The sequence below is a fragment of the Pleurodeles waltl genome, chromosome 10 (genome assembly GCF_031143425.1).
Source record: "Pleurodeles waltl isolate 20211129_DDA chromosome 10, aPleWal1.hap1.20221129, whole genome shotgun sequence".
NCBI lineage: Eukaryota > Metazoa > Chordata > Amphibia > Caudata > Salamandridae > Pleurodeles > Pleurodeles waltl.
The window spans coordinates 600,298,934-600,323,368 of record NC_090449.1 but is presented as its reverse complement, the minus strand read 5'-3'; the positions used below and the strand labels follow the sequence as shown (position 1 = coordinate 600,323,368).

The 24,435-nt window shown below is 45.2% G+C and overlaps 1 protein-coding gene across 1 annotated transcript in view; it reads right to left on the bottom strand.

The window, feature by feature from the left end:
- The window catches only part of DLEC1 (DLEC1 cilia and flagella associated protein), a 535,808-nt gene that overhangs the window by 331,792 nt on the left and 179,581 nt on the right, over window positions 1-24,435 (bottom strand). Inside the window, exons 13-16 of the mRNA XM_069211058.1 lie at window positions 20,715-20,805; window positions 19,733-19,895; window positions 17,953-18,145; window positions 14,928-14,986 (exon numbers count right to left, since the gene is read on the bottom strand). Of these exons, the coding sequence (XP_069067159.1) occupies window positions 14,928-14,986; window positions 17,953-18,145; window positions 19,733-19,895; window positions 20,715-20,805 (506 nt within the window). The remainder of the gene's footprint in view (window positions 1-14,927; window positions 14,987-17,952; window positions 18,146-19,732; window positions 19,896-20,714; window positions 20,806-24,435) is intronic.

Below are 24,435 nucleotides of genomic sequence, written 5' to 3'. Positions count from 1 at the left end.
GAACCATTTTGTGGGAAGTGAGGAAGTAGTCCAACCGAGACTGTGTCCTGTGAACCGGAGATGCAGAGGTATACTCTCGATGGAGTGGCTGTGAAAGGCAGCAATGATCTATCAGCCCATGGTCCGATAATACGTCCGCCAACAATGCTCTGTCTGGATTATTGCCGATATCCAATATGCCTGTTCGGTCAAGGATCATGTCATGGGCCAGGTTCCAGTCTCCACCTAGGAGATACTGGGAGGCTCTGATCTCTGTCAAGAGACGGTTGAGATGTAGAAAGAATAAATGTTTAGAGCCCGTAGGGGCGTACACGGACCCAACACAGATTGTGCGATCCCAGAGTCTGAGTTTGGTGAGGGTGTGTCAATCATCCAGATCGGACCACGACTTGAGCACTTTAAATTGTAAGGATCGGCGGAGAAGCCTCGCAACCCCACGTTTGCGTGCGGAGCCTGAACCCCCCCAATGTAGACGGTGGACTACCACTATAGAACACTCAACCCACCCAGTCTCGGCGCAGTTTTTCAGATTCTAAGGATGATGGATGCATTTCTTGCAAGAGGGCAATATCTGCACGTTTGGATTGCAAATAGGATAAGACCTTCTTTTTCTTAATATAGTGCATGAGACTATGAACATTCCATGATATAGTTGTCAGTGGGAGGGTAGTCCCAATCTTGGAGTGGGCATATGGGTCACGGAGGAAAGACAGTCAATATCGGGTCTATGAGGCATGGGGTGGCGGCTCGGTCAGAGCAAAGAGGGAGGAAAAAGGGGGGGTTGGTAGGAGTTCCGCGGTCACACTGGGGAGAGACAGACCAGTCAGAGAAAAGAAAAGAGAGGGGAAAGAGGAGAGAATGAAGAGAAGAAGCAAAGAAAAAAAAGGGAAAGTAACTAGTCTGATAGCAAGAAAGGGAGAGGTAGTCTAGGTTCGCTTTGTGACTGAAAGAGGCACCTCGTGTGAGCTTAACCCTGTTGATCCGCAGGTCTTATCCTGTGAAGTCCGCAGTCTGGGTGTGCACAGGGGTGCTGACAACTGACGGGAAGAAAAGCTAGGGCAAATCAGGACCAGAATGAGGGTGAGTGTGCCGAGAGTCAGATAGGGGGTGAAGAGAGGCAGCAGGGTGGGGTGGGGTGGGGGGTGAAGGGGGTGCGTCCTGGGGGGTAAAGGCACTACTGCTGAGCTCTCACATGAATAGCAGCATCATCAGCAAGTGGGAAATGATATATGAAACGATGTAAACATGCGGCGTACTGACACTGGCCAGGGATACAGAGTAGCAGGTGATTCTAACTACATGTCAACAATAGGACCCTCCCTATGCTCACACTGGATCCACATGGGGGAGGTACATGATGTTGATAGCCACAAAGTCGAAGAGCATGGGGGTTACAGGGTCCCATGTTTCCATAGGGCTGCAGGGGATATTCTCCAGCATGGCTGCTGGGTGGTATTGGACCTCCTGAAGGGTTGTGCAGGCGGTGAGTTGGTCCCAGGTCGGAGAGTCAAGTTTGGCTTAAGATAGGATCGGGAAGGGGTGACTATAGGAAAACGCAGGTGAGGGGAGCAGTGGTGGATTGAGAGGGGAGTGATGCTGTTGGGTAGAGTGGAAGGAATGGGAAGGGAGGGCTAAGGGGAAAAAGAAGGGGGTGAGGAGGGGCTCATTTCGGTCACATGTGGGTCCCTATGTCTTGGTGGTAATATGATTTATGGCAGTCCAAGGCAGTGTCACTATAGTTGTTCTCCGGTCTGTAGAAGAAAACAAGTTACTTACCTGTAACTACAGTTATCCAGTATTGGTATCTTTCATAAATTCACATGCTTGAATCATCCCCGAAAGTGGGAGTCCCACAGTACATAAAATAGCAATAAATAATAAATACAATTTTTTTTGCCATAGGCTATAATGGAGCCAGCAATTGCTCACATAGCCTATCCATGTCCTTTTGTGAAAGGACCCAAACCTGCCTGCTGTCCAATCAGGCACCAGGAACCTCTAGAACCTTCTCCAGAGAAGCTCCCTTCCTCAGATTTTCCGGCACGAGAGTGAAAAATTAGAACCTGAGAGGAAATGCGAGCATCAAAGGGGAGGAGGGTGGGTCGCATGTGAATTTATGAAAGATACCAATGCTGGATAACTGTAGTTACAGGTAAGTAACTTGTTTTCCTATCCAGTATTGGATCTTTCATAAATTCACATGCTTGAATCTGAATAGACAGCAGTATGGTTGATAAACATTGTATCCAGCGTGGGTGGAGGGTGCGAGCATGAAGACCCTCTATCTCCAATATAAATAATAATAATAATAATAATCATCATAGTAAACTCATACATTTCTGATCGTGAGTTACGAAGGAATACAGATACTTTAAGTACGTGTACATAAATACTAAAATTAATGCTGTAAATACCGATATAAACATATATATATATATATATATATATATATATATATATACACACACACACACATACATACACCTTACATATTCACATGGAAGCATAATAGAAACATGGTTATTTGCATTTCAAACCATATATCTATAACTAAGGAAAGGTCTCACCTTAATGAAAGAGATGGCATAGCACAGCTTGTCCTACTAGAGAGTCTGTTCTTTGTGATGACTCGAAACAATAGTGCTGCGTAAAGGAGGGCGTAGTTTTCCATGTCGCAGCCTGGCAAATTTTATCAAGGGCAATACCTTGAAACAAAGCAGCCGATGTGGAGACTGCTCTTGTGGAGTGGGCTCTCGGGCGCCTAGTCAAGGGTTTTCCTGCCTTGGTGTGACAAAATTGGATTGTCGAAGAAATCCATCGGGCTATAGTGGCTTTGGTTACTCCTGTTCCCTGTCGTCCCAGAGAATAAGATACTAGGAGTTGGTCTGATTTTCTGATATGTTTGGTACTTTGCAGATAAAATTTTAGGCATTGTTTGATGTCCAAAGAGTGGCGAGTTTTCTCTGCTATCGTAGTAGGGTTTGGAAAAAAGGTTCGTAGAATAACGGGTTCATTGAGGTGGAACGAAGATGGAACCTTGGGAATATATTTGGGATTGGTTCGGAGCACAACGAAGTCTTCAGAGAAAACTAAAAAGGGTTCTTTAGTAGTGAACGCCTGTATATCACTGACTCTCCTGGTAGAGGTGAGAGCGAGCAAGGTTGACACTTTCCAGGTGATGTACTTGAGCTCCGCCCTATGAATGGGTTCAAAAGGAGCTTTCATGAGTTGGGAGAGGACAATATTAAGATGCCACCCTGGCGGAGGTAAGCGTACCGGAGGAAAGGTGCGGAACAGCCCTTTCATAAACTGTTTGATGACTCTGGATGAGCCGATAGATGGCATGTCAGCCGATCGTCTGTAAGAGGCTATAGCTGCTAGGTGAATCTTGACTGATGCATGGGAAAGACCAGCTTTGGAGAGAGAGAGCAGGTAAGAAAGAATTTGCTCAGGATTAATCTGAAATGGGTGAAAATTATTCTGAGAGCACCAAACACAGAATCACTTCCATTTGAGTTTGTATGTCTTGTTCGTGCTCTCTGCTCGTGCCTTAGATTATATAAGTCTACATTCTTGATCAATGCTCATATCTTGGAACTCTCTGTACTCAGGAGCCAAGCATGCAAGTGTAGTGAAGTTGGGTCGGGATGTAAGATGAGACCCTGATTCTTCGTTAGAAGATTGTGGTTGCAAGGGAGGCGGACTGGATTGGCTACTGACCGGAGTAGGAGCTCTGTGTACCAGTACTGCCTGGGCCACTTGGGGGCTATGAGAATGATCCTGCAGCATTCGGTCTTCATTTTCCTGAGGAGTCTGGGAATCAGTGGAATGGGGGGAAAAGCGTATGCAAAGATCCCGGACCATCTTATCAAAAGAGCATTTCCCCACGACCCCGGGAGTGGGTATCGACTGGCGTAAAACTGGCATTTGGCATTCAGATTGGTGGCGAACAAGTCTAGGATCGGCCGACCCCATCGTTGGAAGATGTCCTCGAGTATGGTCTGGTTGAGTTCCCACTCGTGACAGTTGTCGTCTGTCCTGCTGAGAGAGTCCGCTAGAGCATTGTTGACCCCAGCCAGGTGCTCCGCCCTGAGGCGGACGTTGTTCAGTGTGAGCCAGTTCCAGAGAGACTGAGCTTCTCTTGAGAGGGAGAGGGATCTTGTTCCTCCCTGCTTGTTGATGTAGAACATGCTTGTTGTGTTGTCTGTTCTGACTAACACTGATGATCCTGCGATGCGTGGCAGAAAAGCTTTGAGCGTGAGATGAATCGCCTTCAGCTCTAACAGGTTTATGTGCATCTCTTTTTGGAGCTTTGACCATCTGCCTTGAATGCACATGTCCTGTAAATGGCCTCCCCATCCTTCCAAGGAGGCGTCCGTGGTGATGACGAAATCTGTTATTGGTGCCAGAAAAGTTAGACCGTGGGAGAGGTGGTTGATGTGAGACCACCATTCTAACGCCTGCCGAATCCTTGGTGTGATAGTTATTAAGTCGTCGAAGGATCCTTGCGACTGGGTCCATTGAAGTTGCAGTTCTTCCTGCAGCGGCCTCATTTTGAGTCTTGCTAGCCGTACTAGGACTATGGCTGAGGAAATCATGCCCAGAAGCGATTTGAATAGTCGTACTGAAACGAACTTTCTTGCGGAGATTGTGACAGCCAATTGGGTCAGCTTCTGCTGCCTTGCTAGGGTAAGATATGCCTTGTTTTGGATAGTGTCTAATTCTGCTCCCAGGAAAACTCTCCTGCATGCGGGAAGCAAGACTGACTTCAGTAGGTTCACTGTTAGACTCAAACCGTTGAATAGTTTTAGGCAGGCGTTTGTCGCTTTGGAAGCTAGTAGAGATGACGGAGCTTTTATGAGCCAGTCGTCCAGGTATGGGAACACCTGGAAACCCTAGCTTCTGAGGGAGGCTGCGACCGGGGCAAGGCATTTCGTGAAGATTCTCGGAGCTGATCTGAGGCCAAATGGTAGGAATCTGAACTGATAATGGGCACCGGCTACTGTAAAACAGAGATATTTGCGATGCTTTTGGTGTATTGGAATGTGGAAGTAGGCGTCCTGGAGATCTAGAGTTGTCATAAAATCTCCAGGATTCAGGAGGTGCAAGATATCTGACAGTGTGATCCTCCGGAAGGATTGTTTCCGAAGGAACTTGTTGAGTTTCCTGAGGTCTAGTATAGGACGCCACTGTCCTGACTTTTTCCTTATGAGGAAAAACCGGGAGTAGAATCCGAGACCCCGTTGTTGCAGAGGAACTGCCTCTATAGCCCCTTTGGCCAGAAGGCTGAATACTTCCGCGTGAAGCAGACGAAGATGGAGAGATCTGCCTGATGTTGGTGGGTGAAGCGGTGGCTTTTGTGTGAATTCCAGGGTATGACCTCTTGTCACTATATCCAGCACCCATCTGTCTGATGTTATTTTCTTCCACTCTTGGATGAAGTTGGAAATGTTTGCTCCTATTTGCTGATGTCGTGGGCATTGGGGGAGCATAGCCGGTGCCTGTAGAAGATCATTGTTTTCTGGGTTGATCTCTGGATTGCGAACCCTGCCTTCGTTTACCTCCTTGTCTGGTATAGGAGGCAGTCGATGATTGCCTGTACTGCTGGTGGTATGAAGGCCTGTACTGGGATTGCTGGTATTGTCTAAGGAAGGAACCTCGAAATGAGGTGAAACCTCTTCCTCTAGCCCCTCGAAAGGGCTGTTTCCGGTACTGCAGGGTACCCAGGGACTTGGCGGTGTCCGTGTTCGTCTTGATGGCTTGAAGTGCATCATCCACATGTTTGCCAAATAGAGATTCGCCATCGTAAGGCATGTCTAGGATTCGGGTCTGCACTTCTAGTCTAAAAGATGTGGCCTTGAGCCAACCTTGCCGTCGTAAGACCGCGGCACCCGCTAGTTGGCGGAAACCAGTAGAGGCTATCGGAAACCAGTAGAGGCTATGTCAAGAGCGCAGTCGATGATTTCTTCCGACGTACGCTCACCTTCCTGTAGGATCTTTCGTGCCTCTGCTTGTTTATTTTCAGGGATGAGGTCCAGGAAAGGTTGCATGTCGGACCACATTTGGTGGTCATATCGGCCTAGAATCGCTAAAGAATTTGCTGCCCTGACAGTGATTGCAGACATGGAGTAGAATCTCTTGCCTATATTGTCCAGTCTGCGACTTTCCTTGTCTGGAGGAGTAGAGATAGGCGTCGATGGATTTTTGGAGCGCCTTTGAGCAGCCTGTGAGATCACTGAGTCAGGCTTTGGATGGCCAGTAAGGCATGCCGGAGAATCTTGGGTTGCCTTGTATTTCTTATCCAGTTTTTGTGGAACTGGAGGAACCGTAGCCGGGTTTCGCATAATCTTTGTGCCCTCGCTCCATATGAAATCAATAATTGGAATGGACCGTACTGACTTCCGTGATTGCTCCTTGAAATCATGTAGGAAACATTCAGACTGGGAGACAGATGTTGGAAGGTGAAAACGTACCGCTGCTCTGTCCATAAGATTATGGAAACCACCTATGTCCTCGGGCGGAGAATCAGAGGGGCGAGGAGGTGGTGGAGAAGGAGTGGGGGCCAAGTAATCATCTCATTCCTCAGTAGGATGTTGTGGAGTGGAAATTTCTCCTTCTTCTTGTTCCTCTTCCCCTGAAGTGGAACCTTCATCTCTGGGGGGTGCAGCTAACACCGAGTGGGATGTCAACCTTGGAGTAGCTGGAGGAGAAGGAGCATTAACTGGTGTCACCGGAGAGACCGGCGCTGGTGGTTGATCTTCCGCTGCCAGTGGGAACCTTCTCCTATAATCCTGAAGCATGGATTGTAAATCCTGGATTAAGGAGGAAGGCATTTGTACAGTATCTCTGTGTTGAGGCTCTCATGTTTCGTAATATTGTTCCTGATGAGAGTAGTATGGTTGGTATTGTTCATACTCATCCTCATCTTGGTACTTGACATGGAGCTGCGAGGGGCTGTGTGCATCTCTGAAAGGACCCTCGTCAGATTCCTCCCAGTCAAGAAGATGACTGGGTACTAAAGCCGACACCTTGTTTGGAGATGTGTCAGTTGGATAAATATCCGGTGCAGGTAGAGATCTGATCCTGACCATGGCTCGGAGATCTGGAGACCTGGAAGAGGCAGGAGTGGCCTCAATCTGTCTACTAGGCACCAGTGCTGTCGATGGCGTGAACGTTGATGCAGCCGTGGATGGTACAGATTTTTCCGTCGACGGTGGTCTCGTCGACGGTGGTTTCGCCGATGATGGTTTCGTCGACGGTAGTGTCGTCGACCGTAGTGTCTTCGTCGAGGATGTCTTCTTTGACGGTGTCTCAGTCGATGGCGAAAGCGCCGATGACAATGGCGTCGCTGACGTTATAGTTGACGGGGCAGTCGTCGACGGTGTTGCAACCGACGATGTTTTTACTATAGTCGTAGACGGAGTTTTGAGAGAGGGGATAGGATCCCTTACCGTCGATGTTAAGGTAGTCGACGCTGATGACGGTCTCGTCGACGATGTAGTGGAGACGGTAGTTGTTGGTACCATCGTCGTCGTCACAGTCGTCGACGGTGTTGTCGTCGTCGATCTAATTTTTTGAGTCATTTTTCCAGAAGTGGAAGGCTCTGAGGAAGGAGATAGACTGTAGGACTCCTTCTTTTGAAGAGGAGAGGAAGGATCAGAGGAGACTGAGGTCTGTAAACCCTTCCCATGATGTGATTTCTGCCTCTTCCTGGATTTTTCTGTGTGGCCCAGGTCCTCAGATCTGGACCTTTTGTGTGGCCTCTCTGACCCACTCTCCTTACCTGAGGTACAGGATTTAGCCGTATAACCATGTCAGGAGCCTGCCCTCACAGTCTCTGAGGGTCTTTGTGGAGAAGGTGCGACATATTTTGCAGTCCTTAACTTGGTGTTGTGGGTAGAGACAATACAAACAGTCCTTATGTGGGTCATCCACATGGAGCCTTTTCTTTCCACAGGTCTTGCAAGGGCGGAAAAGGCCTTTCCTAGAAGAATCCAACATATTTTCAACTCTTTTGAGAGAAAAGGTTCTGAAGTAGAAGAAAAACTGGGCAGAGCTCAGGGAGACTCCCTTCACACGACGTGCGGTAGAAAATCTGAGGAAGGGAGCTTCTCTGGAGAAGGTTCTAGAGGGTGCTGGTGCCTGATTGGACAGCAGGCAGGTTTGGGTCCTTTCACAAAAGGACATGGATAGGCTATGTGAGCAATTGCTGGCTCCATTATAGCCTATGGCAAAAAAAAAAATATTTATTATTTATTGCTATTTTATGTACCGTGGGACTCCCACTTCGACGACGGGGATGATTCAAGCATGTGAATTTATGAAAGAGCCAATACTGGATAACTGCCCTTACAAATGTATACTAATGAATGGATGCATACAGATGATTAAATAGAAACAAAAACTCAAGAACATAGAAGAGCTCCTTGTGATCTCTGTTTGGACAGAACTAGGGGATAAATAGTCCAGTAGGAGTGAATGAGCTAATGAACACCATTCCTTACAGGAGTACAGAACCCTGACCATATTAAGCATATAGCACTCAAGGGATATCAGTGCAATAGGCATTAGACCTGAGTCAAAAGGTAAATTCATGATAACCGCTTGAGCTGGTCCTAGGAAGTCCAGAACGGGGCAGGAGGATACCTGCAACAAGGCAATTGACGCAGCAGTAACAACAATAATAACAGTTATAACAATAATAACAATAATATGGCAGCAGAGATGTGTATGATACTTAGCGTTCAGCGGAAGGGCAGTCTGGTCGTCTGCAGGTGGCCATCAGGTGATCCAGCGATTACCCCAGGGAAACATGCAAGTCAGTTAGCAGGAGACGGAGGCTTCAAAGGGGACCGTGATTTGTCTATGTGCAGCCCCTGAGTGAGGATTGCCACCGCTTGAAGCGCAATATCCCTGCCTTCTCGAGAACTCTGTGGGCGGTCAAAAATCCTGCCTCTTTTCTGCGTTGCGGAGTGATTACGAAGGGCACCAGGTTCAGTGTTCGTGTGTAGGATAGAGTCATTTAGCGTGGAGGGACTTGTCTGGTCCGTGGATTCGTGGTCCATGGGATGGGCAGGAAGGCTGTCCAAGAAGGTGCACAGGCCCGTAGGCTCCAAAAAGTCCCTGTATTTACCATCCATCATTATGCACATTCTGGCCAGCTTGAAGAGTCCAAATTTAATGTTCAAATGTCTTAGTTGAGGCCAGAGTGCTCAGAACGATTTCCGTTTTTCATTAGTTTTGCATCAGAAGTCTGCAGCAACACAGTTTTCACGGCCTTCGTAGTTGTATGGGCCATGGGCTCTCGCAGCCATTAGCAGTTGGTGTACCTGTTCATGCCGGAGGAAGCACCCTATGATGGGGCGGAGTCTCTCTGTGTTGTTCTTGTGAAGGGGGCCAATTCTGTGGGCTCGCTGAAATTCCAGCATGGAAGAAAAAGTGAGGCCCGTGAGAGCAGGTATAAAGTCTTTAAGGAAAGCCTTCATATCTGCGCCCTCATTACTTTCCGGTAGTCCAAAAAAATTGACATTGTCCCTACAGCTCCTATCTTCTAGGTCCGTGAGTTTGTTTCTAAGGAATTGCAACTGTGATTCATTGTCCAACAGGGCTCTATCCTGCCTTCGACGGCATTCAGACGGTGGTCCAGATCTGTGACTTTATCTTGGAAACCAGCTATATCCGCACAGATCGACTTGGAGTCTGTAGAATGGTCCTTGATCTTGGAGTCCATGGCTTCCAGGTGATGGCCCACTGCGGCAATTTCCTGCAGGATGCCCTCCATGGCAGTGTCTACAGAGGAGTCATGAGGGCTGAGGAAGAGAGTGACAGCGGATGAAGCCATGGGCGGTGGTTTGAGAACAGCAGCTGACGCGTAGATTTCTCCTGTCGTTTTGCCAAAGGGCATCTCCACAAAGAAGAGGACTGACAGCGCCGTGAGGTCCGTCAAAGCTCAAAGCCAAACATCCAGCGTCAGAGGGGTGGCTGTGTCGTGATGAGCCTGAGGGCATGCCGAGCTCCCAAACCCTGTTGCACCGGCAGGGTGCAGCTGGGTCACCTATCAGCATTTGCCTCACTTCATGAAGGTGGGGTATGATGACTCAACAGTCCAGAGGGCCATACAGTCGGCAAAGGCAGCGTCAATAACAAACACAGACCCTGGGTATGAGGATTGCTGGTCTGCAGGCTTATGATGACTTAGAAGAGGGGGTGCAAATTGTCTGTCCGTTTGGTGTGTGCCGCCCCGGATCTGAGGGTGTAATTTTAGAGGTGGGTCTCAGTAAGACTACCCAGGTCTTAAGGAGCCGTATGTAGATCCTAGTCACCCACACTTGGTCGTGACTCCAGTCTCGCTGAAGATGAAGATGGGGGAAAGTAATCCCCGGGAGGGACAAGTCCAGGGACAGGACTGTTTCAAATCAGGCCGGCGGAAGGAAAGGGTGCATCTTACTTACTGGCTTTGCGGCTCTACCATCCATTAGCAGTGGTTTGCTGTGGGTTATGAGGAGCCTGACCACTTCCAGCGTGCATCCGGGCAGGCAACCGAATCTTCCCCCTGTAGCTCTGTTGTGCTCACAGTCTGTAATACTGTGACAAAGATGGCCAGCGGCTGTACTCTGTGCAGCCTGCCTGAGTGTTAGTCACTCGATGGCAGTGTCCACACCAGGGTCCTTCGGCAACCTTTAAGGGTTCAGCACCGTCTTCTTAGGGTGGGGAGGGAAGGCACAGGAAAAACCTACCCCTCGACGGACCAGGATGCGTTCCGATGGTCAATTTAGTCCTCTGGAAGGGGGAAAAAGTTTGAGGGGCACTCCGGGTCGTCGGTCGGCCCTACCGGCCGTCAATCCACTCTCGTTGAACGATGACGGCGTCCGCCGGGCGGAGATGAGGAAGGAAGTGAGGGGAAGAAAGAAAGAAATCAGGTCCGCAGCTTTCCACAGCGCTGCGGCCGGGTAGCCCCTCCGGGCTCCCAGTGACGTACCAGCTGCACGCGAGGCCGCTCCATCAGATCTCCTCCAATGCACGCGGCTGTGCTGCCGACGGCTGCTCTTCATGTCACAGGCCGCGGGCCCTCTGAAAGCCTCTGCGGTCGCCCAGTGGTTGGTCCCAGTGGTCCAGGGGGGAGGGAGTAAAGGTGAGGCTCCCCAATGTCCCATCAGCTCTGCCGCCACCCCCGAGCACACACTGGGCCACAGAGCTCAGCGATCAGGCAGCCATTTTCTCTTTGGCCAGACCACGCCCACCATGCCACATGTTTTCAATATTTACTTACAATTACAACTCCACTGCCACAACTCTCAGCACCCAGAGACTTAAATTCCAACATACATTAATGCTAAGGTGTAAGGAAATGCTACTTTTTGTATGATCACCACCAGGTTTTGGACTGATACTGCTGGATTTTCGAACCTGCATCAAGTGCTCACAACCAGTATTCCCATTGTGACCTGTTTTACTATATTTATGTTCTATTATATTATATTGTGTTTAATTTATAAGATGTGTCAGGTCCCTTGATTACTCAATAAAGGGACCTGACATCTCACCCGGTTCCCATCTCAATACTAGCAAGTATCTATAACGATGTTGCAGACACCATAGGGTAACTTACAGAGGATATAGCTATGCCTACACGATGGTCCTCCATCATATCATATCATATCTCCGCACACTAAGCTCTTAATGTAAGGTAACACTTTTTTGTTACAGTTACTAAACCTTACAGAAGAAAGGTAACTAATTTTTGGTTCTTAAAAGACTGTAGAAAGGCTAGACGTGTCTTAGTTGAGGCAATCAAAAAGGTGGACCGGGAAAAAATAAAAGTTGCTAGGAGAAACTCTGAGAACCAAATGGCCTGTAGCAAAAGGTGAAGGGGGGAAATAATTGGCCCATTTTTTTTATGAAGCTCTAAAAAGGAAGGACCATAAAGTGTTCTGGCACATTTCCTTCATCAATAGGCACAAACACATGTGGGGAGCTACATACACGCACACCAGTGGATGAACTATTTTTGTGATTTATATGCCATCTCAAAGCCCACAGAGAGCATGAATAAAGAGCTGTCCAACCAAAACCTAACACACAATACAGAGGGACTGACGGGTGGCAACGCGACCGGGCCCGTCTCACGTTTCTCCTTTCATTTGGAAAATCCGGCCGGTTACAACTTGCAACGTATAAACAATTTGGATTTACATAATTTAGCCCATTGAATCTTTGTTCGTGTTTATACTTATCTTATATATTGATTCTTGAACCTACTTTGGAACCTACTACTTGCCCTGAAGAAGCCCAACTGTATAGGGCGAAACGCGTTGGCTGCTGCATTGTTTGTTCTCACAAATTTATTGTGACACCAAATGTCTCTGATGAAATAAACCCTTTGGGAGAAACCTATGGAAACCTTGTGTCACCATATGTTTAACAAACTGGGACTCTTCTGAATTATTATTCGTGATTGACAACTGATAGTGGTGCACAACCCATTTTCTAATACAGAGGGACTGGTTTAAACACTGCAAGACACTATTCTGGCAGCAATTGGCTCTACAAAGTAGGGAGAGGCACCTGGTCCTGATAAACTTCCCAGGGACCTGTGTCTCTCAGAACCTAATATTTATCAACTGCTATAGGAATGGAGTCAGACATTCTCGATAGTGGGTGGAGGGTGGGGGGGGAGCGGGAGGGTCTGCAATTGACCCACTTTATAAAAAAATGAAATAAAGAGGATCTCGACAATTATGGGCCAATCAGTCTAACTGACTGCAGAAAGGTTTCTTCAGGCAGGTTTTTGACCAACTCCTGTGATGGATGACTGACAAAGTGCTCACCTACCTGCAAGCTGGGTTCAGGAAAAAACACGGTGGCCAACAATTGACCGTACATTCTGAGTTTTACTTATTTACTGGAAGACAGTCACTTTGCAATGGTGACAGCTGCTATGGCTTTTTTCGAACTTCGGTCTGCTTTTGCCATGATTTCCCTATCTTTATTGGCAGATCTGGAAAGGATGGGGTATCCGACAATATTCTGTCTATACACATTTGCCTTCATACTGACAACTATGCAAGGTGAGATGGAGAATCAAGGGGGGAATTTAGCAGGCTGTACTGGGGGTGACATGGGGGTGATCAGGGTTGTGTGCTTACATCCACCCTTTTTTCCTTGTATGACAAAGGAGTTGTTTACTACCTAAACATCAGCACAAATTATGTCCCAAGATTGGAAGCGAGCAAAATTGCAGCTTAGTCCTTTGCCGGCGACACATTACTTATTTCAAAAACATCCATGGGTCTGCAGTCCCTGGTAGACAAGTTTTTTTGCTTTCTGAAAGGATCGCGGGCGTGAGTTGAACCTACAGGAGGCAACTGAACATGACCTGTAGCCCTCACAAACAGCATAAAATGCAAAGTCACATTCTGACACCGGGTAGCTCAAACATAAAAAAGGGACATACAATATGAAAACTTAGGGGTGAAACTGGCTAGTAATATGTCAAGGTCAGGGCACACCAGCAAGAGACAGTTAGCAATACATCATATTGCATCAGCAATTCTAAGACACCTAAACTCCACATGCTCTTGATAATTTCTGCAACTACTGGAGGTATAGAAGCTCTTTAAGATTCATTGTACCCTCCGAGCTCCAACCAGCGGTCGTTCCTTAGCTTATCTGGCAGTAAAGCATTGAAATACGCTCCCACTGGATATTCAGTTGCTGACATCTGAAATTACCTTCCAAACAAATGTTAAAACCTGGCTTTTCCATGTAGACTAATCCTTTTATTCCCGAGCTGTGAGACGTTGTCTGAAGCACTGAAACAACCCTGTGTGGGTAGGTGCTCTATAAATATATAATTAGTTAATTCTTTCATTCATTCTTATCACCTGAACTTTGAAAGCATGTGGTGCTTTTGCCTGGAACTTTAACAGCATTCCTAACATATCAAAATAAACGCCATGACACAATACCATACACAAAGCAACATAACACAATTGAAAACATAACAGGGCACAACAGAACAAACCTCAAAACAGAACAACACTGCAATACAACACAATCACACTGCAATACAGCAGCACAAAAATACAGCAGCACAAAAAGACAACAGAACACATCACCACCACTGCAAGGTAACACTCAACAAATATGTACAAAACCTCTTGTCACTCATTACCACCTCCAGAAGTCTGCTTTTACAATACGATGGTAAAAGGTGCTTGCACCAATCACTAACTAATGTTACCAACAAGCATGGGTAAAAGTGACAGTTACTAATGGTTTGCGATCATGCCTATATGTATAATTGTGTGTTCCTTCCATCTTGTCATTTATCCCCATCCACAATGACTCCAAACCTACCAGATGTGTGGAAATGGGGATCATGGAAGAAAAACACAGAACAGTACTGTAAAAGAAGAGCTTATGAGCAGTAAACACTATACATTGTTCTAGGACTTCCCCTATCGAGACAGAACACTTTATTTGCTTGAGGACTCGAGTGGTAGAAATGTGGACATTTCACTGTAGACGACTGTCAGTCAAACTGTCACCGGCGGAAAGCATTTTAGCCACTGATGTCAATTTCTACAGATTTTCTCCACTTGAATGTACTTATGCAGGCCTATCAAGTCGATTGATCGCGACAAAACAGAATCATTCAGATGCAAATAATCTAAAATCAGAGATTTGTACAAGGGTGGAAATGAAGGCACCTGCAGCTCAGCTGGACAAGGGAGGCCACGACATTCGGGGGGGGGGAGGAGGAGGAGTAGGTGGGAGGCAATACTCAGTCCTAGATCTATGAGTATCTCAACGATTTGTGATACTCCACCCACCCACCACATTCTGCAGGGGCTCGTCATCATTTTGAGTTACACCACTGGTTTGTATTATGAATGCTCTGAAGAATAGTTGTTTTTTTAATGTACCTGGTTGGCTCTGGAATGTCACTCAGGATCATGTGAATTACATTATGAAAGTTCTTCAGCTATAAAAAAAAAAAATACAGACATCTCAGTGAAAACCTTACAGAGTTGTTAAATCAGCAACAAAGTGCAGAACACAATGGAGAGTTTGTAACATGTCAACAGTATCTGTGTTTGAATATGTCCTGAGTGAATCTTGTTGCATTACATAACTTATGACCTCTAATGCATGTGGTTCAGATACCCATTCTGAACAGAATTTCTGAGTGATATCTTCCATAATTCCCATGACCTATCGAAAAGGTGTTTGACACATTCACAGTGTGTTATGCATAATTTTAAAAAGTCTCAATTCAAATATTACAATTCTCAAATGACAACAAATACTTTGGGAGAACGCATACATTTTTGGCAGTGTTATGAAGGAGATTGGCTCTATGTCGAAGCCTCTGTGGTATTTATCAGGAAGTTCTTCTCTGTAGGTAAATTAGCTAGGTGGATATGACATTTGAATTAGAGACTAAACAATTACGTCACTTCCTGCACCTGAGGCACTATAAAATAAGCAACTGATTGATCAAAGAGATGCCGACTAGATCTGATGTGAAGGTGGACTGGAGAATGTAGAGGGCATGGCAGTGGTCTAAAAAAGAATGCAAGTGAACATTTGAAGCTGAAAAGGCTCAAGAAGGGCTAAATTGAAAGTGTGAGGTTGAGGTTCTGAACTAGAGCCAGAATGACCTGCAAGGTAAAATGATGCCTTCAGAATTATGAAGATTTTCTGTAGCTGAACAAGGTGTGACCAAAGGAGATGACAAAGAATATCTTACGAAAGGGAGAAGGGAAGAAGATGGCTGGCATGGTATCACAGGGCTGTATGACTTCGGAATGGTGCATGCAAAGGATGAGGAGAAATATCTGAGCAGTTTCTATGGCATCAAGGGGGACAGTTGCTCACCTTGTTGAGAGAAGGGAACACCTGGCAAAATAGCCGTGGCTGGAGATGTTAAGGAAGGAAACCTACAAATGGTCACCCGAGAGAATTGAGTAAGTACCTAAAATGTATATTTGCACAATTACTTTCAACTACAAGAATCTATAATCAAATGCAAAGTAAATATTAAAGCAAGATTTGCCTCTCCGTGCAGATTGTTCTTGATTTAACAAGAAGGGACCTACCTGTATCGGTCTAAATGAAAGACTAATACATCAAGTAAACCTAGCAAAATCTGTGCTTGATGCTGGATTAGTTCTATTTTGAAAATGGCCAGCAACTGCGCAATCACAACATAGCTGTGTTACCCTAGGATGAAGCCATAGTGCTGAGCTCTGAATAAAAGAGAAGGAATCACACTTATTAGGTAGGTTTTTATGGGTTAGTGTTTTTTCATCATTAAGGAACTATTAGCCATTACTTGCCAAAGTAAAACAGATTTTACTGACAATTCCAAAGTGGGCAAGAAGGCTAGTTCCTACTTCTGTGTTTTATGAATGAACACACAGTTAATTTCACTCTGAACAAACTGTACATCTCAACAACACCACATCACAGGCTTTTCCGCACACCAAAATACCATTTAAATACCCTCAGTTCTTCAGTGTGTGACTGTGTCACACTTTCTCCCAATGCAGGAGGCCTAAACATCAAACAATTACTCATCCCCACTAATTATCACAAATATTTGCCATTTACTTACACTGTTAGACAAATTAAGAAATGAGAAATAATACACTGGAGGACGAGACATTACTTGTTTCAATGATTCAGTTCCTTTTAGGGTTTGATCCCATGGAAGGACACAGTAATCTATAAATGTACTTGGGTGATATTCCATTGACATAGTCAATATTCACCACACCCTAAATTCCCACATATACTTCAGGGATTCAATGGGATCAAGAGAACATGTACTCTTGACTTATTGGACTCACAAAGACCAATGTAAGTTTACATCTGTCAAATAATACAAGAAATGTGTCGCTACCACAATTCTCAGAAGTACATGGGATTAAGAATATTGGGATTTCAATGGCACATTTCTTGAGTTAGTATTTGTCCATGCCATAAGATTATACTCCTTGTTTGGCAAAGTCTGGCTCCTTAGGCAGCTGAAAACTTGCAGTGGTCACTGTGTGTCCAAGGGGTCAAGGGATACACAGGACGACCATGGGTTCCCAAGTAAAGACAGCCAAAGAGCGTCAGAACTCTTGATGGCCTCACACCTCGTATGCTGCCATGTTAGGAATTGAACTGCGGTAGAAAGGCTGGATTAGCCACTAAAATCATTGCAAGACCAAGTAAATGGTTATATCCCAAGCATGCTCTAAATAAAATATATAATTTGGTTTCACCCCTGCAACAGATTTAAGATGGCGGTGTATCTTTTGGTGTTACTACTTTGCACCTTTTACCAATAAAACTGCTATAATTTGGTGTATAAGCCAATATTTTTGGCCCTTGTTTAAGCCTTGGAGGACAGTATACCACCCTGCTGGAGGTAGAGATAATGACCTGTGCCACCAGGGAGGAGTGCCGCTGCTAAGGTGGCTCCTTTCACAGCAGTTAAGTTTGCAGAGTGGGCACCATGTTTAAGGTGCCCATTCAGCAAACTTATTCTTTTTGGCTTTTAGTAGTTTCCCTGTCCTTTATCACCGTGCCTTGCATAGCAGACACAGGCAGAGAAAATTAATGATAATCCTATCGCCTTCAAAAGGGCATGATAACCGTCACTCTGGCCCACAGGTCCTGCGACAGATGTACTGCTTGGTCAAGGGTTACCTCCAGGAGAGGCTCCACCAATGATATCCCAGGGGTTTCTCCAACTCTAAATACAGCAGTGAGACCAATGATTTGATGGGACGGAGGATCAACTTACAGCATCCCTCCCACTCGGTCAAACCTTAAATGAGACACTATGATTTTTATTGGCATGCATTTTTATCATACACTTGCTATTATCATTGAATAAATAACAATATTTTTTTAAGACATAATTCTCCTTTAAGATAATGGATTAATAATGTATACCTCTTTCGGGGCATAAGTGAGTGTAAACCATTGTTCCTGGTGAGGCTCCAAAACACCCTGAATTGGGCATATGCTGAATGGAGTCTCGGAGTCAATGTTGAAGGCAATCTTTTCAGGGTCGTAGGACTCTCCTGGCATCAATGGTTGAAGATTAGGTTTTATTATCTGCCAGTAGAATGGCAATGACACATGCCTAGAAGAAAGAAATGTAATACTTCACAGTTACAGATTCATCAATAAGGGTAACGGTGATGGATGCTAAATGGGGTGACAAATCTTTTTCACATTGATGCAGTGTTTAAACAAGAGAAGTATAGCCAGATATTCTCATTGCCATATTTGATATACACAGACATGTACAGCACATAACTACCTACATCACTTCAGCCTTTATGAAAACAGCTTAACAAAGCTCTCATGAAATGTTAACATCTCTCAATTAGTGGTCCATGAATGGCTTTTGTAAACTGTGCACATTTATTTAATTAGGAGTTTTGTAGCGTGCCACAAGTCATCTCGTGGCCACTACAGGACTCGATCACAAAGGCATTTTCCTAAAAATATCTTATCTCTAAACTGCATAAATTACACTACAGTACATCACTATCACCCAAAAATGGATTATACGATAACTGATGGGAAACTCCCTCCACCAGAGAAAATATAATTCTACTATCCTGTCCCAGGACCCATTTTCTAATAATTACCCTCCAAGCTGGCTTAATTTAGCAATTTAGAAGAGGCAAATATGGTGTCCTCTCAAGTATATAGCCTGAAATATCCAACCAGTTGTTTGCTACAAGCATCTAAACAATGTATCTCATCCTTAGTGCTCAAATAATTCTTAACCTGAAAGAAAATATTACTTTTTATGGATCTTGGAGTCTGAATTTGTAATCCTTGTGTAGTGTTAAGTGTCAGTCCTACATTGCGGAGCTTAATATTGGATTTGAAGTGTCTAGCTCCACCAAATTTCAAGGTGGAGTTGTACATTTCAAGTGCCTTCACCTCCTTTTTCCTTCCTTCTGCTTGCAATTATATTATGCAAGAGAAATAGTGAGCAGAATTAAAATAAAAAATCAGAGCAGTTAGTACTCAAGATGTTTCAGTGCAATAACTACCTATGTTAGCACACAATCACAATGTGTCTTTTGCAGTTCACAGGACGCCAGATTTGCCTATATGTATGTTAGCTCATTACGTATGATGCAGAGGTCTAGCCCTATGAAAGAATAAGGTGCTACAGTAGGGACTTGGGAATGGCAATGGAGAGGGGGATGCTGACAGGGTTGAGAAGACAGTTTTACACAAGGGGAGATGTTTTGAGTGAGGGTAGGGGATTGAGCTTGGAGGGTAGGATAGTTGTAACCTGCATGGAACTTGAACTTTCACTAACGGATTTTGCTTTGCCATTATACAAATCAAGTTTACATTTTGTCTCAACCACTTCAGTCTCCAAAGCTCTTGTCAGAATTTACAATGTCATTACAAATAAGTGAGCAGACAGGGCAGTGAGTGTAATGGGACAGATGTGTTCCGCTTAAATGTGATGGTGCTGCCCGGGCAAACATGATGCTACTGGATAATTTGCACCACATGCTAATGCTAGGTACCATGATGCAGAACGGTCACTAACTAGCAGAACATGAACACAAATGGCTGAAGCCATACTTCAAGACTAATGTGCCAGCAAAGCACAATCAAAATAGGAAGAACTGGATCACAATGAGTCACTTTCATTGGCGGGCAATACCATATATTAAGTATTTTTACTACATACGTGGAGTTCCTTATCTGCATCTTCTTCTCAGATGTTGAATAGGAGTTCAGAGAGTAGAAGCGCAAGCGATGCTCAGCGATCACATCTACCAGCTCACCAGGCACAGGGATGCTTTCACCACCAATCACAGACACAAGCTCCAGAGCTAGACTTTGCCCACATCCTGGGGAGATAATTAAGTTACAAATGTTGCATGATGTTTTATTAGTTTTACATAATGTTCTATCCATGGTACCAGAATTCTGGTTGCAGCTTTAGTAAAACTAGTGTTGATAGCAACACGCCTTAACTTAATGCTTACATGATTACCTCCATTAGTACTTACTCACAATCCTTTTCAGCCCCGAATTTGACATCCTCAAAAATACCTTGGTGTTGTAATTGTACTATAAACCCAACAAAACATTTAGAAAAATAGTTTACAGAGGGGCATACATTATCAATTTATAAGCACTCTGACAATTGTATTTGGATAATTTCTTTTAATAACAGGTTTTCTACAGAACAGTTGTAATCATATATTTACTGCTTGGCACAAAGATTGTCTGCCTCAAATCTTTTATTCTTGGGAGTTTACTGCAATAGTTACAAGTTATTCAACTTTTGTAAATATAATCTTTATACATACTAAAAACATGATTACAAGTGGCCTGAATTGAATATGATAATTACTGCACACAAAAAAACCTGACACTGAGGTGGTGTCCATAATTGACCAGATGGGATCATTATTGTCTAGTCTGACTATGTGAGGAAAAACATTTTGATGCTTTTAGCACCAAATCCAAGTATAAGTATTTGCAGTGCCTTTTTACCCAGTTAAATTCTGGTGGGTATGACATTCTAAAATTTAACAGCCGTGTGATGTTCTCATTACTTATAAATGGGATCCCTAATCACAGTTTAATGGACCACTTGTAATCTGGCCCACACTTTTTAAGTTTTACAGTGTACATTATTTTACAATATTTTATATTCAAACCTATTAGTGTGAGATCCTGGACCTGGCAGTTGTCGCAAACAATAGTAAATGTTTGTTGGAAATTTTCAGCAGAGGTCGGAAAAAAGACAACCTAAAAAGAAGTGGAGACAAAAAAGTATTTGAGAATTATTTTTCCAGTTCAATTCAATAAAAAATGTATTTCGGCAAAACATGCCATAAAAAATCAAACACGACAATATGCTCAAACTAAAAGAAGAAAGTCTAAATCAAGGATAAAAGCATTAAACATCCTTAAAATCAATAAATTGTTTTAAAACGTACAGAATTCATATAATAAATAGCAGGTTAAAAACAACGAGCAATGACAAATTTATAGATAATTTTCCAACCTTTTTCTTGGCTTTCACAGCCGACGAGATAAAACAATACACAGCAGCACACACCACATCAGTTTGCAATAGCTTCAAATATAATATTGCTTCCTTGCAGGTCCTAATATTTAATAACCTAAGTAATGGAGTTTTAATCTCTATATAAATCACAAAATAGGACCATATGCAGTTGCGATTGTGAAGTCCGTGAGCCACATGGGCAGGGAATTAAATCCCTGGCAGTGTGCACCCTCGATGGGTAAGCCACCAAAAAGTGAGCTATACCCAGCTGAAACCTCATCAAATAAAATCTGTAATGTCGTGGAACATTTAGAAGATATAGCTCAATTTACAGCATAGGACAAAAAGGAAGATATGCTGCCACCATACCTTTACCTAAATTTCTACTCCATCTATCCTCAGAGATTTTTGCAAGTAGCTCAATCTTGATCGATTGGACGGCCTGTTTAGTTATAGACATTAGGGTACAGGTCTGATCTCTTAATGCTGCCCAACATTTCACCAATATACACTAACCACTTGCCCTTATGTACCCCTTCCAATTTCAATCAGTCTAAAAACCAGTACTGGGTAAGGGCTGCTTCCGGTCTGGTCCACAGGGACATCCTCAAAAGTGCTGGGGCTATCTCAACCACATCATCTTTGAAGGGAAGACCAAGTCCTTCATGCACAATAATAGCAGGTATGTTAGTAGGAAGTGACAACAGATTCCTCAAAAAAATTATTTTTACTTACTTGCAAAGGTAGCACGTCCATATTCCCCCACACATGAGGAATCCACAGGTAGTTACTGTATCCACCAGAAAAAGCGTTACCGAAGGTAAGTAACTTATTCTTCTGATGGATACACCTACCTGTAGATTCCTCACCTAAAGATTTGAGTCCCAAAGCAGTATAACCTCCGGTGGTCGGTGCCCGAATGGTCAAACCAAGAAATCCTGCAGCACCGAGCGAGCAAAATGGCCATCCCTCCTAACCTCAGAATCCAAATAGTAATGCTTGGCAAAAGTATGGAGGGATGCCCAGGTCGCTGCCCTGCAGATGTCAGCCACAGGAACACCTCTAGCCAAAGCCAATGAAGCTGCTTTGGCCCTGGTGGAATGGGCACGAAGCCCCACAGGTCGATCTCTCTTCGCCAAAGAATAGCAGATCTTAATACATAGAATGACCCACCTGGACAGCATTCTCTTGTGGACCGCTCTACCTTTCCTCTTCCCCACGTATCCAACAAAGAGCTGTTCATCCTGTCTGAACTCTTTCGTCCTGGCGACGTAGAAGCTCAGTGCTCTTCGTGGATCCAGCCGGTGGAGCCTCTCTTCCTCCTTGGATGGGTGAGGTGGAGGGTAAAAGGAAGAGAGAGTAATCGCCGGCCCCAGGTCAAAGGGTGTAACAACCTTCGTAGGAAAGCCGCCTTGGTCCTCAACACCACTTTGTCCTTAAAGAAAGAAAGGTATGGGGGTTCTACAGTGAAAGCCTGAAGCTCGCTAACCCTTCTGGCAGATGTTATGGCCACCAGGAAAACAGTCCTGAATACTAGCAACCATAAAGAGCAAGAGTGCATCGGTTCAAACGGGGACCCCATTAGAAACGTTAAGACTAAGTTAAGGTCCCACTGAGGCACAACGAATAGCGTTGGTGGAAACTTGTTAGTGAGCCCCTTTAGGAACTTTAAAACAATAGGGGATTTAAAGAAGGATGGCTGATCAGGAAGGCACAGAAAAGCGGATAGAGCAGACAAATAACCTTTGACTGTGGCAGCCGCACAACCCTTCTGTGCCAGATAGAGTGCAAATGACAAAATGTCAGATAAACTAGCTTTTAAGGTATCTAAACTGTTCTCTCCACACCAGCCTGCAAATTTAGCCCAACAATTAGCATAGATTGACTTGGTGGAGTGTCGTCTGGCCGACAAAATAACTTCCACCACATCTGGTGGGAGAGAAAAGGAACTCAGATTGCCCCGTTCAATCTCCAGGCATGAAGATGCAGGCACTGGAGGTGGGGGTGTAGAATCTGCCCCTGCGACTGTGAGAGGAGGTCCACCCTGCAAGGGAGACGGAGCGGCGGGCATTGAGAGAGCTGGAGAAGGTCCGAATACCACACCCTTCTCAGCCAATCCGGAGCTATTAGGATGACTTGAGCTCGGTCTTGGCGGACCTTCCTGAGAACTCGAGGAATCAAGGGTATGGGGGAAACGCGTAGAGCAACTGACCCTTCCAGGACATCTGAAACGCGTCCCCCAAAGCTCCTTGCAACGGATACTGGAGGCTGCAAAATAGCGGGCACTGCGTATTCTCTTGAGTTGCAAACACATCTATTTGTGGGTATCCCCACATCCGGAAGATATACAGAACCAGATCTGGATGAAGACGCCCCTCGTGGTCGACTGAGCTGCGTCGACTGAGAATGTCCGCACGCACGTTCAGGACTCCGGCCAAATGATGTGCAACTAAGCAGATCTTGTGCTCCTGAAGCCAGGACCAGAGACGAAGAGGTTCTCTGCAGAGAAGATACAACCCCACTCCTCCCTGTTTGTTTATATACCACATCGAGGTAGTGTTGTCCGTTAGAACTTGGATTGACTGACCGCGAATGGAAGGGAGGAGGGCCTTGAGAGCCAGATGTACTGCCCGCAATTCTAACAGATTGATGTGTAACCTCTGTTCTACTGGAGACCAAAGGCCTTTGATCTCCAGGTCCCCCAGATGAGCTCCCCACCCTAGAGTGGAAGCATCCGTTACCACTGTGGCCACTGGTGGTGGTAGCGAGAACGGCCTTCCTTGTGACAGGTTGCCGACCGCTGCCCACCATTGAAGATCCACTGCAGTGTCTCTGGAGATCTTTATCGAGTCCTCGAGATCCCCTTTGTGCTGAAACCACTGCCTGCGGACGCACCACTGAAAAGCCCTCATGTGCCAGCGTGCATGAGTGACCAACAGTATTGCAAGAAGCGAACAGAGCGAGCAGACGAAGGACCTTGAGGACTGGAACTACCGCTCCATTTTGAAACATTGGAATCAACGCCTGAATGTCCTGGACCCGCTGGGGTGGTGGAAAGGCCAAATTCAATGTCGTGTCCAATACTGCCCCTATGAACAGGAGGCGTTGAGAGGGCTCCAGGTGAGATTTGGGCACATTGATTGAAAAACTCAGGTCGTACAACAATTGAGTTTTGGCTTTGATCAACCAATCGTCCAGATAGGGAAATACCGCTATTCCCCTTCTTCTGAGCTCTGCCGCTACCACCGCCATCACCTTTGTGAAGACTCGAGGTGCTGAAGTAAGACCAAACGGGAGGACCGCAAACTGATAATGTTGTGAACCCACCACAAAACGGAGATACTTCCTGTGCGATTTGAGGATCGGAA